At 38.8% G+C, this 11743-nt stretch overlaps 5 protein-coding genes across 5 annotated transcripts; 3 read left to right on the top strand and 2 right to left on the bottom strand.

Annotated features, from left to right (window-relative positions):
- Window positions 1-1376: 1376 nt before the first annotated feature.
- On the bottom strand, window positions 1377-2946 carry Mob3 (MOB kinase activator 3). Its single transcript, XM_018005018.2, has 6 exons — window positions 2786-2946; window positions 2547-2697; window positions 2097-2220; window positions 1932-2035; window positions 1752-1867; window positions 1377-1691 (listed from the first exon to the last, which is right to left on the bottom strand). Exons 1-6 carry the CDS (start codon window positions 2825-2827, stop codon window positions 1563-1565), a joined length of 666 nt encoding a protein of 221 aa, XP_017860507.1. The 5' UTR covers window positions 2828-2946; the 3' UTR covers window positions 1377-1562.
- Window positions 2947-3281: 335 nt separating this feature from the next.
- vtd (RAD21 cohesin complex component verthandi) lies at window positions 3282-6237 on the top strand. The gene is made up of 2 exons (XM_018004626.2): window positions 3282-5919; window positions 5976-6237. The coding sequence occupies exon 1, from the start codon at window positions 3387-3389 to the stop codon at window positions 5565-5567; it is 2181 nt and encodes a 726-aa protein (XP_017860115.1). The 5' UTR covers window positions 3282-3386; the 3' UTR covers window positions 5568-5919; window positions 5976-6237.
- Window positions 6135-7372, bottom strand: LOC108611818 (uncharacterized). Its single transcript, XM_018004627.2, has 4 exons — window positions 6865-7372; window positions 6615-6789; window positions 6414-6509; window positions 6135-6359 (listed from the first exon to the last, which is right to left on the bottom strand). The coding sequence occupies exons 1-4, from the start codon at window positions 7296-7298 to the stop codon at window positions 6255-6257; spliced, it is 810 nt and encodes a 269-aa protein (XP_017860116.1). The 5' UTR covers window positions 7299-7372; the 3' UTR covers window positions 6135-6254.
- A 1037-nt stretch (window positions 7373-8409) lies between these two features.
- Window positions 8410-9257, top strand: Naa20B (N(alpha)-acetyltransferase 20 B). The gene has a single exon (XM_018001561.2). The coding sequence runs from the start codon at window positions 8557-8559 to the stop codon at window positions 9169-9171; it is 615 nt and encodes a 204-aa protein (XP_017857050.1). The 5' UTR covers window positions 8410-8556; the 3' UTR covers window positions 9172-9257.
- Window positions 9258-9286: 29 nt separating this feature from the next.
- Window positions 9287-10110, top strand: LOC108609810 (N-alpha-acetyltransferase 20). The gene has a single exon (XM_018001562.2). It carries the CDS (start codon window positions 9287-9289, stop codon window positions 9836-9838), a length of 552 nt encoding a protein of 183 aa, XP_017857051.1. The 3' UTR covers window positions 9839-10110.
- Window positions 10111-11743: the final 1633 nt, after the last annotated feature.

Here is an 11743-nt window from a genome sequence, read left to right as displayed (position 1 = left end):
TAAATTAAATAAATACAATTGCATATGTACATCTATATTTTTTTATTTCTCAGTTAAGTGACGAAACTTCTCCCCTCAACGCTCATTGAGTAAATCTGCTCGCTCCCTTTTGGCCTCGCTCTTTATCGAGCATTCGGAACAACCCCTAAAGAGCCGTAGAGCCGTAGAGTGGAAGGTGTTGCTCCCTGTCCGACACGTATATGTATATTCAATTTATTCTCATTGGTCTTTACGTGTTGGGTGTTGTTGTTGTTGCAAAGTGGTTGTAGGCTGCTTGGCTCAACCCAACTTTACTGTTATTGGTTATAGCCGCTTTATCCTGTATACACATTAACTGTGTATAAAACACCTAATAATTTTCTTTGCAATCGCCTATGTGGGTGGAGTTTCACAGTGTTCTCACTTTATCCCAGGATTAAATTGATGAAAATATCTCGCAGGCATTCGCCCAAACATGTAGCACTTAGGTTGGTAATTGAATTTTAACTAAAAGTATATAATTGCTTGACTTTCATATATAATGTGCGGATTATAAGTGCTTAAAGATTCGTATTTTAACTTTGGCATGTGGAAACTTCACGTCCAGACCACCGCCGACTTTACTGGTTCCAAGTAGTTTAAAGACTCATTAAAGTAATTAATAGTTAAAGATAGAATAGTTTTGTTTTTTTTAACTATCATATTCTAGTCAGTGGAATCTATTTGAAATCCGACTTAACAAAATAAAAATTACTAATTAGTCTTTAAAGTTTCGATATACGATATAATATGGAAAATAAATCTTTATTAGTTGAAATTTACTTATTGGCTGTGGGAGGTCAGGCATCTATCTCATTCTCGTTAAGACACAAGGCAAACTCCTTGTCGACTGATTCAACAGCGTTGAGTGATATGAATGCTTTTAGACAACATTGTCCACGGATGCTGCTGGTCAAAGAGTCAATGGCGTTAGCTTACGCTCCAAATTTGACAACACTTAGACATATCATAACAGAAGCAATTACCCAAATTAGAATACAGCTAGAAGTACTGATTGGAGTGAACTCGAAACAATTTATTTTGAGAGTCTCAGAAAAACATTTATATTGCTTGCCGATGAGTAATTGCCTACGGGCATATAAAAATGTATATAATTAGAGAAAACCAAGCATTTTTAATTTACCTTTAAAATATATATCTATGCATTTCCATTTATTTACTAAATTTTATAAATGCGGTTTGAGTTATTTAATAAATTTCGTATATAACATTTGAGTTTTCATTTTAATAAGTTTTGCAGCTACAAATCCAAGCATCCAACGTTGCATCAACCTTAGTTTCCAATTAAATTAAACAAAATTTGTTTGTTTTTAGATCAATTTACTTCAAATATGAAGTTGTTTGGCAACACACTCTCTGGATCTATTTTATTGTATACTTTTTGACATAACAGACTTATAGCTAACACACAATCATATACATATATATATCAACTAAATGTAAAAGCAATATAAAATTATGACTTGAGATTAATGGTTCTATATATAGAGATATATATAATAGTTAGCTTTATGCCTGCGCAACTATTGATCTTTATCTTTACAGATTCTGGAAGTCATTTCCTGCAGTGGCTCTAATTCCTTCGCAGATATCAGCTCAAATTCCTGGACAAAGTAATAAAAATGCTTATAGCAAGCATTCACGTGTGCTTCCTGCAATTGAAAATATGTAATTACTTAGAGTATATTTAATTATCATTATTGTTTACTTACCGCACCGATGGTCACAATTCTATCAAAATGATGGATGTAAACATGTACGAAGACCCGAAATAATCGTGTTAAAATTTTTCGACTTAGTGAGCTAAATGATTTAGGAAAAGGAACATCTGAAATCGAAAAAAAAAAACTTTAACTATATATTTATAAGTCTATAATCATGACTAGACATACCTGTAGAGACGGGAAATATTGCTTCATTGTTAATTTGAGTCTCTATCCAATCCATTAGCAACTCAATATATTTTTGTGCAGGCAGCGCAGTGGGTTTCTTGTATCTATAATTTAATATTGCAAATGTGATTAATTATATCACAGGAATATTGGGTTTTCACTTACACATCTCCGTCCACCCACAAGTATTCATATTTCGAGCCACCAGACATTGTCGGACAGGTGGTTTCATTGCAAAATTCAGACACAGTGCCATAAATGAGATTGATGCGGTTGAAGAAGTCAACAACTGTATAAAAAGAATTATACAAAATTTATACCATATATAGATGGAACATTTGCAATGAATTCAACCGCGCACAGGCATAGAATACGGTTATAGGGGAGTGTAAATGTATGCGCATCTCGATAGTTTTTTTTATATGTTATAATAAAATAAGTAAATAATACGAGCGTGACAAACGGAAGCATCTTAGTCGGCACAATGTCAGCCAGGTACCCATAATTGACAACTCAGGGGCGCAAAGCACACGAGCTATACTATATTGGGCGGAAGGTGCCCCTGTGTAGTTCTGGAACTCTCATCAGCATATGTAAATAGTCGAATTTACGCACCGTGCACTGCTAACCAGTCATTCATATTCTCGCCTTCCGGTAATCGTACCACTTGACGTAAATTGATTCCAGAGTTCAAACTAGCCTGGGCCTGTTTATGAAGTGAATAGCGGATGGTACCGGCCGTAAATCTTTTATTTGGCCTAAAAGTCTGCAAGCCGAAAAAAACATTTCCATATTAATCATAGAAACATTTCTTTAAGTATAGTTATCTTGTAAAGATTATAGCAATAACATACCTTTCCCTTTTGGAAAAAGTCTAAGAACCCGTTAAGGGCCATTTTTCGGTAGTCTTTTATTTATTTTCGTATATTTATATTATATTAAGAACACTTTAGCACAAGAAAACATCTGTTTAAACAATGTGACCAGTCTTAAAAAGTAAAATACCAAAAGAACTTTCTCGTCTGTTAGTTAACAGTAAGTTAAAATATTTATTAAGAGTTAAAAATTATATTTTGGCATTTGGGAAGCAATTTGCATTAATTAAAATAAATACTCATTTTAGAAAAATTAATCTTAATTATAGTATCAATAAGCAGCTAACAGAACATTAATGTTTACAGCAGCCAGCATATTCATTGGTATTTAGGTATTTCATGATTCATGTGCCTATTATTTATTTTACTTATTATTTAATCCAATAACGTTTAAATAAAAAATATTTATTCATAGAAAATGCACTCAATTATATCGGCACATTTTTAATTAAATACAACTATCGATATATGTTATCGAAAATTTATACCAGCATTTAGGTCGCCATGTTGTTTAGTAATTTGTGCGTCTCTGTTTTGTTTGTGTATTAAAACGATTGAAAGATTAAAACAAAAATAAAAAATGTTCTACGAACACATAATATTGGCCAAAAAAGGCCCGCTAGCCAGGATCTGGCTAGCAGCGCATTGGGATAAGAAAATAACTAAAGCGCACGTCTTCGAAACAAATATAGAGAAATCAGTGGAGGGTATTTTACAGCCAAAAGTAAAATTGGCGCTACGTACGTCAGGCCACTTACTGCTTGGCGTTGTGCGAATTTACTCTAGGAAGGCAAAGTATCTATTGGCGGATTGCAATGAGGCGTTTGTTAAAATCAAAATGGCATTCAGGCCAGGAATGGTGGACTTACCTGAGGGCCATAGAGAAGCTAATGTTAATGCAATTACGCTGCCCGAAGTTTTCCACGATTTTGACACAGCCCTTCCCGAACTCAATGATATTGATATTGAGGCGCAGTTCTCTGTCAACCAGTCTCGAGCAGATGAAATAACAATGCGAGAGGATTATGGTAGCCTGTCACTGTCCCTCCAGGACGACGGCTTTGGAGACATTGGATTCGAGGCGGACACGCCCGAGATGATGCGTGGCCCCTTGTCCGGGAACATAAATGATCAGCTCTTTGATGATGATGTACTCACAAATGTCGTTGAGCCAAACGATCCCAACATCACGTTAACACAGTCCGAAATGCCGAATGATCGACTGGACGGTGATGGCTTTGGTGATTCCTTTGGACAGCCAGCATTATTCGAGGACGATCTATTTGGGGAGCCCCCGCAAACAGTTGGCATAAATACGGCAATTAATGAGCCCACCAATCCGCCGGATTATTCGGATGATGATGGCATCGATAACTTCAACAACCCTCCGTCTCCGGCGTCGTCCTGTGCCGATTCGGTGCACGATGACAAGGAGGACAACTTTCAGGCAAAGGATAACAGTTTTAATGAGGACGCCAATGCAGCTGGCGGGGATGCGGCTCTAAATGATCTGACCCTGGTACAAAATGACGACGAGGGATTCGCTCTGGCACCCATTGATGCAACCACTTACAAGGGCGCCACGAAAGCCAAGCGCAAGCGAAAGCTTATCATTGACGAAATCAAAAATATATCGGGAGAGGAAATGAAGGCCCAACTGGCGGACACCTCCGATATACTGACGACTCTCGATCTGGCCCCGCCCACAAAGAGATTGATGTATTGGAAGGAAACGGGTGGAGTGGAGAAGCTGTTTGCTCTGCCCTCTCGGACAATACCCGCCAGAGTTCTACTTAACAACTATAACCGGCAATTGGTATCACATTCGACGCCCCTGGAGGACTTCTCTGTAATTGCCCCCATGGACGTTCTGGGCTTGGAGATGTACGCACAAGAAGGCGAAAGCTCGGTCATAATTGTGAACAAGAAGGGACGCAAGCGAAAGAATGATACGTCTGCAAGTTTGGCTGCTGACCAAAGTGCAGATAATAACACACTCACTCAGAGTCTAGCGGCGCCCGAGATGCTTCGAGAGCAGGAGAAATCGCTGGGCGTGTCGGCTGTATCACTTGAAATTACCACGAAAGAGCAGGAGAGCCTTGGACCTCAGAACGAGGCAGCTATCTTTGAGAATATGCGTAGTCCTGCCCTGCTCTCGTTCAACGACATGGAGAACTTCTCAAACCTTAACGAACTACCACTGACGCCGCGCGATGGCCACCAGGATATGGGCGATGATTTCCATCACGGCGACCTGACACCGGCTGGACTGGAGCATGGACAAATGACGCCACATCATGGAAGAATGGGAGACATTGATTGTATGCCAAACCTGCCGCCAGACCAAGTCAGCTCGATATTCAACGAGACCGAAGGAAGAAACATGCCCGCTGGCAACAACTTCAATAAGTCGTGCGATATTTCCACAGATTGGAATGACTACGACTTTCCGCCTTCAGCGGGTCTGCCGCACACCGCAGCCGAGGAACAAATGGAGAATGAAACGGATGAGCAGTTTGAGGAGCGTGTGCTGAACAAGCGAGCGGCGCAACTCTTCCTCGATGTCAGAGTTCACTTCAACAACCACGATCACCTGACCCTATCGCAGCTGACGGTGCGAAACACGAGAAAACAGGCGGCTCAGAAGTTCTACTCGTTGCTCGTATTGAAAAAGTTCAAGGCCCTGAATATAACACAAACGGCGCCGTATGCCGATATTACGGTAACGCGCGGTCCTCTGTTCGACAATCCAAAATTGTAAAGATTAGACGAACGGTCTGTTTGCATGATCTTTGGGCAGTAAGAATCCAAAACAAGAATTGGGAGGATAAGCTGTCATGATTATATAAACGATTTTAAATTAAGCTAAAAGTAATTATTTTTTTAAATGCAATTAATTGTAATGTTAAAAAAGTATTGCTGCATTGATTATATAATTTACAACCAGTTCATTTAAATTATTTATAAATAATTAAAATCTTTTAGGAATTTTGAAATGAGTGTTAAACATTGTGTAAACCCTATTTAAATACTTCCATCGCCTATATAGATTATCTTAATTCGAACTTTCGTTTAGACAATCTAGGCTTTCAGCTGCTGAACTTCCACAAACTGTAAGTCTAAGCAAAACACATTCGCATCAGAAACTAATCTCTAATTTCTTAAATAGGTTGGATCTTATTCAGGGAACTTCAAGTTAAATAACTGTTAATGAGAGACAAGCAAGGAAAGACTCCCATTACCGCATTGTAAAGAGCATTTGATATAAGAGATTTCATAGTAAATGTTGTTCCGTTGTATCCAGTAGGCCGAGCGAGCACATTTGAAATAGTTTGTAATTTTATAACATATTTATTCACATCTTTACAGACATGTAACAATTGAACATAGATTATTGCAAGTTATGTACAATAAATATATATATATATGTATAGCTGAAGACGTGACTTTATTCGACGTTATCATATATGTCCTCCATACCGGGAACACCTCGCAGCTTCTTTATAAATACGTGGTATGCCTTCTTTTCGTCCTCGTCCAGCTGTACAAGGCTCTAAAATAACACTTGAATTAGTATCCGTATCATATAGAAGAGACTATTTATTACATTTGGTGTAAATACATGCTCGCTGTTCTCGATCGAGTACCCATTTTGCTCCAAGGTTTTACTGAGGCCAGTTAAATGAGACGGACTGCAAATGAACTAATCATATTAAAAATATTAGTAATGGTGGTAATTCTAAGGGAAACTAGAATCTAGATAGCCATCATCATCATCATGGATTAGTTATCTCCCTTGATTACTAACATTCACTGCGGCCGTGGCAGCATCAACAATTTCCACATCTTCAGCTCCTAGTTGAATTGCGTCTTCCGTGACCTTCTCCTCTAGGCTGGTTTCAGTGCTGGTCAACGGTGAAGCATAACGCGCTTCTATAAGTCCAAAATCCTCGAACATATGGCTCACATCTACGAATTCAGCTCTGCAATAGATTTGTGACTTAAGTGAGGGTTTAAATATACTTGAATCTCTTCATTAGTTTAATTCATGAACTTACCCAGATTTTTTGATCATTGCCGTCACATCCATTTTGATCCCAGGCAGATTATCGCTATATATGCTGCAAATCATGTAGACTTTTCTTCTATATCTTATGTCAAAGCGATGTTTCTTCAGTTGAGCTTTGTTATGCTGGCATTTCTTAATTGTATTTTGTATTGTTCCCATGGGCATATTTCTCTTCAGGGCATTGTCAATTTCCGATCGCAAAAGCGAATTCACGGCCGGATCAGCCGATTTGCCTTCCTGTACGGCCAGCCGGAGTTGTCTTGCAATCTTTTCAAAAAGAGCTGCCCGTAATCCATCTTTCTGCGCCTTAATATGTTTTATGTTGGCCCATTTTGAATGTCCAGCCATGTAACGTACGGGCTGTACTTCATTGAAACTTAATTTAATATTTTTAAATCCAATTCGACTAAAATTTCGTAACATTTTGTTGTTACGGTGTATTTTATGTTAAGCAGCAGAAATACATGCGCCTCGCCACAATCGAATTGGCATATATCGATATCAGAAATTTTAACAGAGCTTATTAGACAACTATCGATATGATTTTATATACGAATTTTACACCACTGTGCAAAGATAAAGTATTCTAAAAGCGGCAATTGCTTAGTTTACTGTACGTAGTTAGAGAACGTTTAGAGGAATTGACTTTTTTTGGCCACCTGTCTGGTTCTGTATGTCGATTCGATTTCAGTTATCAGATACGCCTTTTGTATATATTTTTATTTTAAATATATGTGTTTAAAATATAAAACTTGTGGTAATTGCGCCCAAACAAGAATTTAAATAAGCTGAAATAGCAGTAAGCTTTTGTCTGTAAGCATACGTCAATAGTGAACTTGCCTTCGATGATCTGTTCGAATTCAGCAGGATGGCGTTTAGTGCGTTTGCTGAATGCGCAGTTTCATATCAGATTATCGAGATTGGAGATGGCAAGGACTCAAGGGTAATTTCTTTTGAAATGCTGGTAGAACTGGCGACTATACATTCAACTACAATAACGCTTATAAATAAAAATATTGCTTATAACTGCGAGTTTGGGTACATTTTTACCCCTTGGATTACAGACATACATATGTACATGTCTGTATTCCGATTTACTAGTCTCTAGCATTTTAATTATTTGTCTTCGAGATACACAGATATAGTATTTGCCACGCCCCTTATAAGTATTTCTACATCTTCAACTGTTGCGAAAGCGATTCGAAAGCGCTCTTAAGGACGAATATTGCCAAGACCAATATTGTCTTTCGTGTTTGAAGTAATATAATTAGCAATACTTATTTGAACATATGTACATATAAAAACCTTGCGACTCGCATTTTATACAAATGATTTAAAATGGAACTCTTCCGCGACATCCGAATCTTTTTAACTGCGAATTTTTATTAGACATGAATGTTAATAGACTTCTAATATTTCTGTTATCAGTTGGAAATTGTATCACTTTCAATAATTGGGATTGATTTTGTTCAATGACAGCTTTCCATTTGTTTTTAGTCCTTTAGCTTAACTTTCATTGGATATGTATGTAATCTTGATATTTACAGACATGGCTAGCTTCGAGTGAAAAGTCGAAGTATGTCAATAGTCTATTAATATTGCGACACACTTTTACTATAGAAATAATTTCTATTTTAATATATTACAAATAAAAATATATCAAAAAACAGCTGCTTGTAATATGACGGCATTACGGGAATTCGCATTCGATGATCTGTTCAAGCTCAATAGGATGCTCTTTGATCCCCTGACCGAGGTCTATTCGATCGCGTTCTACGCCTTGAAACTATTTGAGTTTCCGATGCTCAATGAAGTCGCCGTTGCTCCCAATGGCCAGCTAACGGGATTTATCATGGGCGGTCGCGTTCGTAATAAGCAATGGGTCGGAGATGGCAAGGATTCAGAGAAGATGAGCAGCCATGGCCACGTCAGTGCCCTGGCCATTGACAACGACTTCCGACGTCTGGGAGTGGGCACGCTGCTGATGGAAGGCTTCAGGGTCAAACTGGAGGTCGAACGGGAGTGGTACATCGACCTATTTGTGCGTTGCAAGAACCAGAGCGCCATCAAGTTCTACGAGCTGCTGGGCTATGCGAAGTACTCCATACTGCGCAGATACTACGACGATGACGATGGGTACGAGATGCGCCTGCCGCTCTCCCAGGACGTGGACGGCACTTGCCTCAAGGGACGGGTGAATGCTATAGACGGACTTTACAGTGCCGGAGGGGAACTGGTGAAGGTGCTGAAAATGCTGTTCGGCATGCTCCGCGATGCCATATTGAACGTGCTGTGAGAATGTTGTCAACTCGTGTTGAATGTAGCCATGTCAAAGCCAATCATAAATAGTCAGTAAACAACACGCACTTGCCATCATCAAAATCTATTTGTTATACATATTGTTTATCATCATGAGTTGCCTGCGGGAGATGCATCTCGATGATCTGTTTAAATTCAACACGTTAGTCTTCGATCCATTCACCGAGGTGTATGGCCTCAGGTTTTTCATGCGCCACCTGGCCCAGTGGCCCGAACTGGCGCTGGCCGCCCTCTCGCCCCAGGGCCAACTGGCCGGCTTCATTTTTGGCAAGTGCCAGCCCGGCACGGATGCCGCCGACCTGCACGGCCACGTTTGCGCGCTGACCGTCGAGTCGCACTATCGCCGGCTGGGCGTGGCCTCGCTGCTCATGAACCACTTTGCGCACTTGCTGGACCTGAGGAATGCCTGGTATGTGGATCTCTATCTGCGCTGCAGCAACCAGGCCGCCTACCAGCTCTACTGCGCCCTCGGCTACTGTCTGCGCCGCGTCCTGCTAGAGTACTACCCAGGCGATCCCGACGAGGATGCCTTCGACATGCGGAAGCCGCTGGCCATAGACGTCCTGGGCCACTCCCTTCTGGTCGCCAGCAAGCAGTCGGTGCGCCTGCCCAGCGACGAGGAAAGCGACGACGACTACAACTAGGGCGTCTGTTTCTCCCTTCCTGTATCTTTATTTTTTTATTGTATTTATATTTTCTTTTTGGCATTTCATTTCTCTCGACGTTCAACTAATTAACTAAAATATTCAATTGCGCTAAAATTAAATTTCCGCTGACGCACAACAGCTAAACTACAAATTTAAGATGTATAAAAAAAAGTGTATATAACAACATATATAACATATATACTCATGCGGGTTTTTATGCCAAACAAATTTAATTGAATACTGAAATAAAAGAAGAAATCATTGAAACACTTGCGACGCGTCCGTTTCAATGGCCAAGGCCCATGTTACGCTTTTTTTTTATTGGCCACATTTTGTTTTTCTTTCCAATTGTTTTGCAAATTTGCTTTGTTTTTTATTGTTTATTTTTTAAATATATATTCGACGCACAGCCCCCAATTTGCATGTCCAAAGCACGCGCAACTTCATTCGCCTATCAAATTATACCACAAATTTCTTTCAGTGTCTGCTTTGCTCATGACATGTATTTAGTTTTCTCTCGTCTGAGCGATTTGTTTAAACATTTCGTTGCTGCTGTTGTTGTTGTTGCTGAATTTGTTAGCGACGAGTGCATTGAACTTATGTGATTTTTCCTGGGCTTAATTGCTTTTTCCTTAATGTGTTTTTATTTGATAAATTCTGGGTAAACATTTCTGTTTGTTTTATCTAATTCGAGTGCAGCTTTTCATTAGGCTCAAAAAGCAAACAGCATAGGCCAAAATTTATCAATAGATAAGCTTTTACAACAATATATATAATTAAGGAATTAAATCATATAAATTGTCATATTTCCTCGATTGATTTTAGCTATAGAACTATCTGATTAAACTCTCATTAAATTAAAAAAAAAAAAAAAATAAATATAAATGGAAAAATTATAATATATTAGCTATTTAGCTCTCACTTATTTCCTTCGAGAAAGTATTTTGAGCCTATACAGCTATATTGCACAATAAAAATATGGGGCATAGTTTTTAATTAGTATATATAAAATTTAATAAACACATATTTATGAAATATAAATATTTTATTGATCAGCATTTGTCTCAAAGACAAACAAAGGGATAGACAGATGGACTTAGACAGAGATAGAGAGCCGTTCTCGCGCTTAATTATATGTATATGTAAGTTAAGACTACAAAGGAGGCTGATGCCTGATGCCTGATGATTCCACTAAGTCATTTATGGGAAGATTATAACCAGTCGAGCATATATGGCTCAGTTCATATTCTGACGAGAGACAGTCTAGTTATAGTTGCTAAATTATCCAGTTGTATATAAACTACATTATTTCATGGGATCCAAGTATATTTGTTTCCGCTAGAATGCGACACAGCGGCCCTAATCAGTGCTCTAGGCCTCTGCCACGCCCCCTTATGCTACAAAAATGCTAATAAAACCGGTTTACTCTATATTCCATTAAAAATAGTGTGACTTAATGACAATGGGTATTTTATAATTATTAAATCCAAGTGTTTGTCATGTAATTTGTCTTGTTGTTGTTGTTGTTCAATATTTGGACAACCGCGCCCATTTTATAGACAGTCTGTCGGGCCACTTGAAAGCCTCAAGTGTTTCAAATACACATGATTTGGTAATTCAAACAAATTGTTTTACGCTCATCTAATGAGGTTAATGTTCGAAGCTCGTTGACTCAGACCCGATCGCTGTGCGCTGTTCAGCAATCTATTTATACGATTTAATGGCGCATTTTGCACAAAAATAAAGTACAAGCCAATTTGAATAAGCATCTGCAGAAGCTATAAACAGATGTACATATATATTCATATACCGATTCGATCTGTAATCGAAGCATTAGCATAATTCATCGCCGGCACTGAGGAAAAGTGCGCAATATGAAAGGCAATTAGACTGTGTGGCAGG

Source organism: Drosophila arizonae, chromosome 3 (assembly GCF_054131065.1).
Source record: "Drosophila arizonae isolate 15081-1271.41 chromosome 3, UAZ_ARI_1.0, whole genome shotgun sequence".
Lineage (NCBI taxonomy): Eukaryota > Metazoa > Arthropoda > Insecta > Diptera > Drosophilidae > Drosophila > Drosophila arizonae.
The sequence above is the reverse complement of the archived record's forward strand: the minus strand, read 5'-3'. Positions and strand labels throughout refer to the sequence as shown.

What these genes read in the sequence shown, in the direction of transcription:
- Mob3 (XM_018005018.2), bottom strand. Translation starts at nt 2,827, where the DNA reads ATGGCCCTTAACGGGTTCTTAGACTTTTTCCAAAAGGGAAAG. An exon ending in ACTTTTTCCAAAAGGGAAAG is followed by an intron (nt 2,698 to 2,785) that starts GTATGTTATTGC and finishes TTCGGCTTGCAG; the next exon opens with ACTTTTAGGCCAAATAAAAG. An exon ending in TTGTGGGTGGACGGAGATGT is followed by an intron (nt 2,036 to 2,096) that starts GTAAGTGAAAAC and finishes ATTAAATTATAG; the next exon opens with ATACAAGAAACCCACTGCGC.
- vtd (XM_018004626.2), top strand. Translation starts at nt 3,387, where the DNA reads ATGTTCTACGAACACATAATATTGGCCAAAAAAGGCCCGCTAGCCAGG.
- LOC108611818 (XM_018004627.2), bottom strand. Translation starts at nt 7,298, where the DNA reads ATGTTACGAAATTTTAGTCGAATTGGATTTAAAAATATTAAATTAAGT. An exon ending in CTGCCACGGCCGCAGTGAAT is followed by an intron (nt 6,510 to 6,614) that starts GTTAGTAATCAA and finishes TAATATGATTAG; the next exon opens with TTCATTTGCAGTCCGTCTCA. An exon ending in AGCATGTATTTACACCAAAT is followed by an intron (nt 6,360 to 6,413) that starts GTAATAAATAGT and finishes GTGTTATTTTAG; the next exon opens with AGCCTTGTACAGCTGGACGA.
- Naa20B (XM_018001561.2), top strand. Translation starts at nt 8,557, where the DNA reads ATGACGGCATTACGGGAATTCGCATTCGATGATCTGTTCAAGCTCAAT.
- LOC108609810 (XM_018001562.2), top strand. Translation starts at nt 9,287, where the DNA reads ATGAGTTGCCTGCGGGAGATGCATCTCGATGATCTGTTTAAATTCAAC.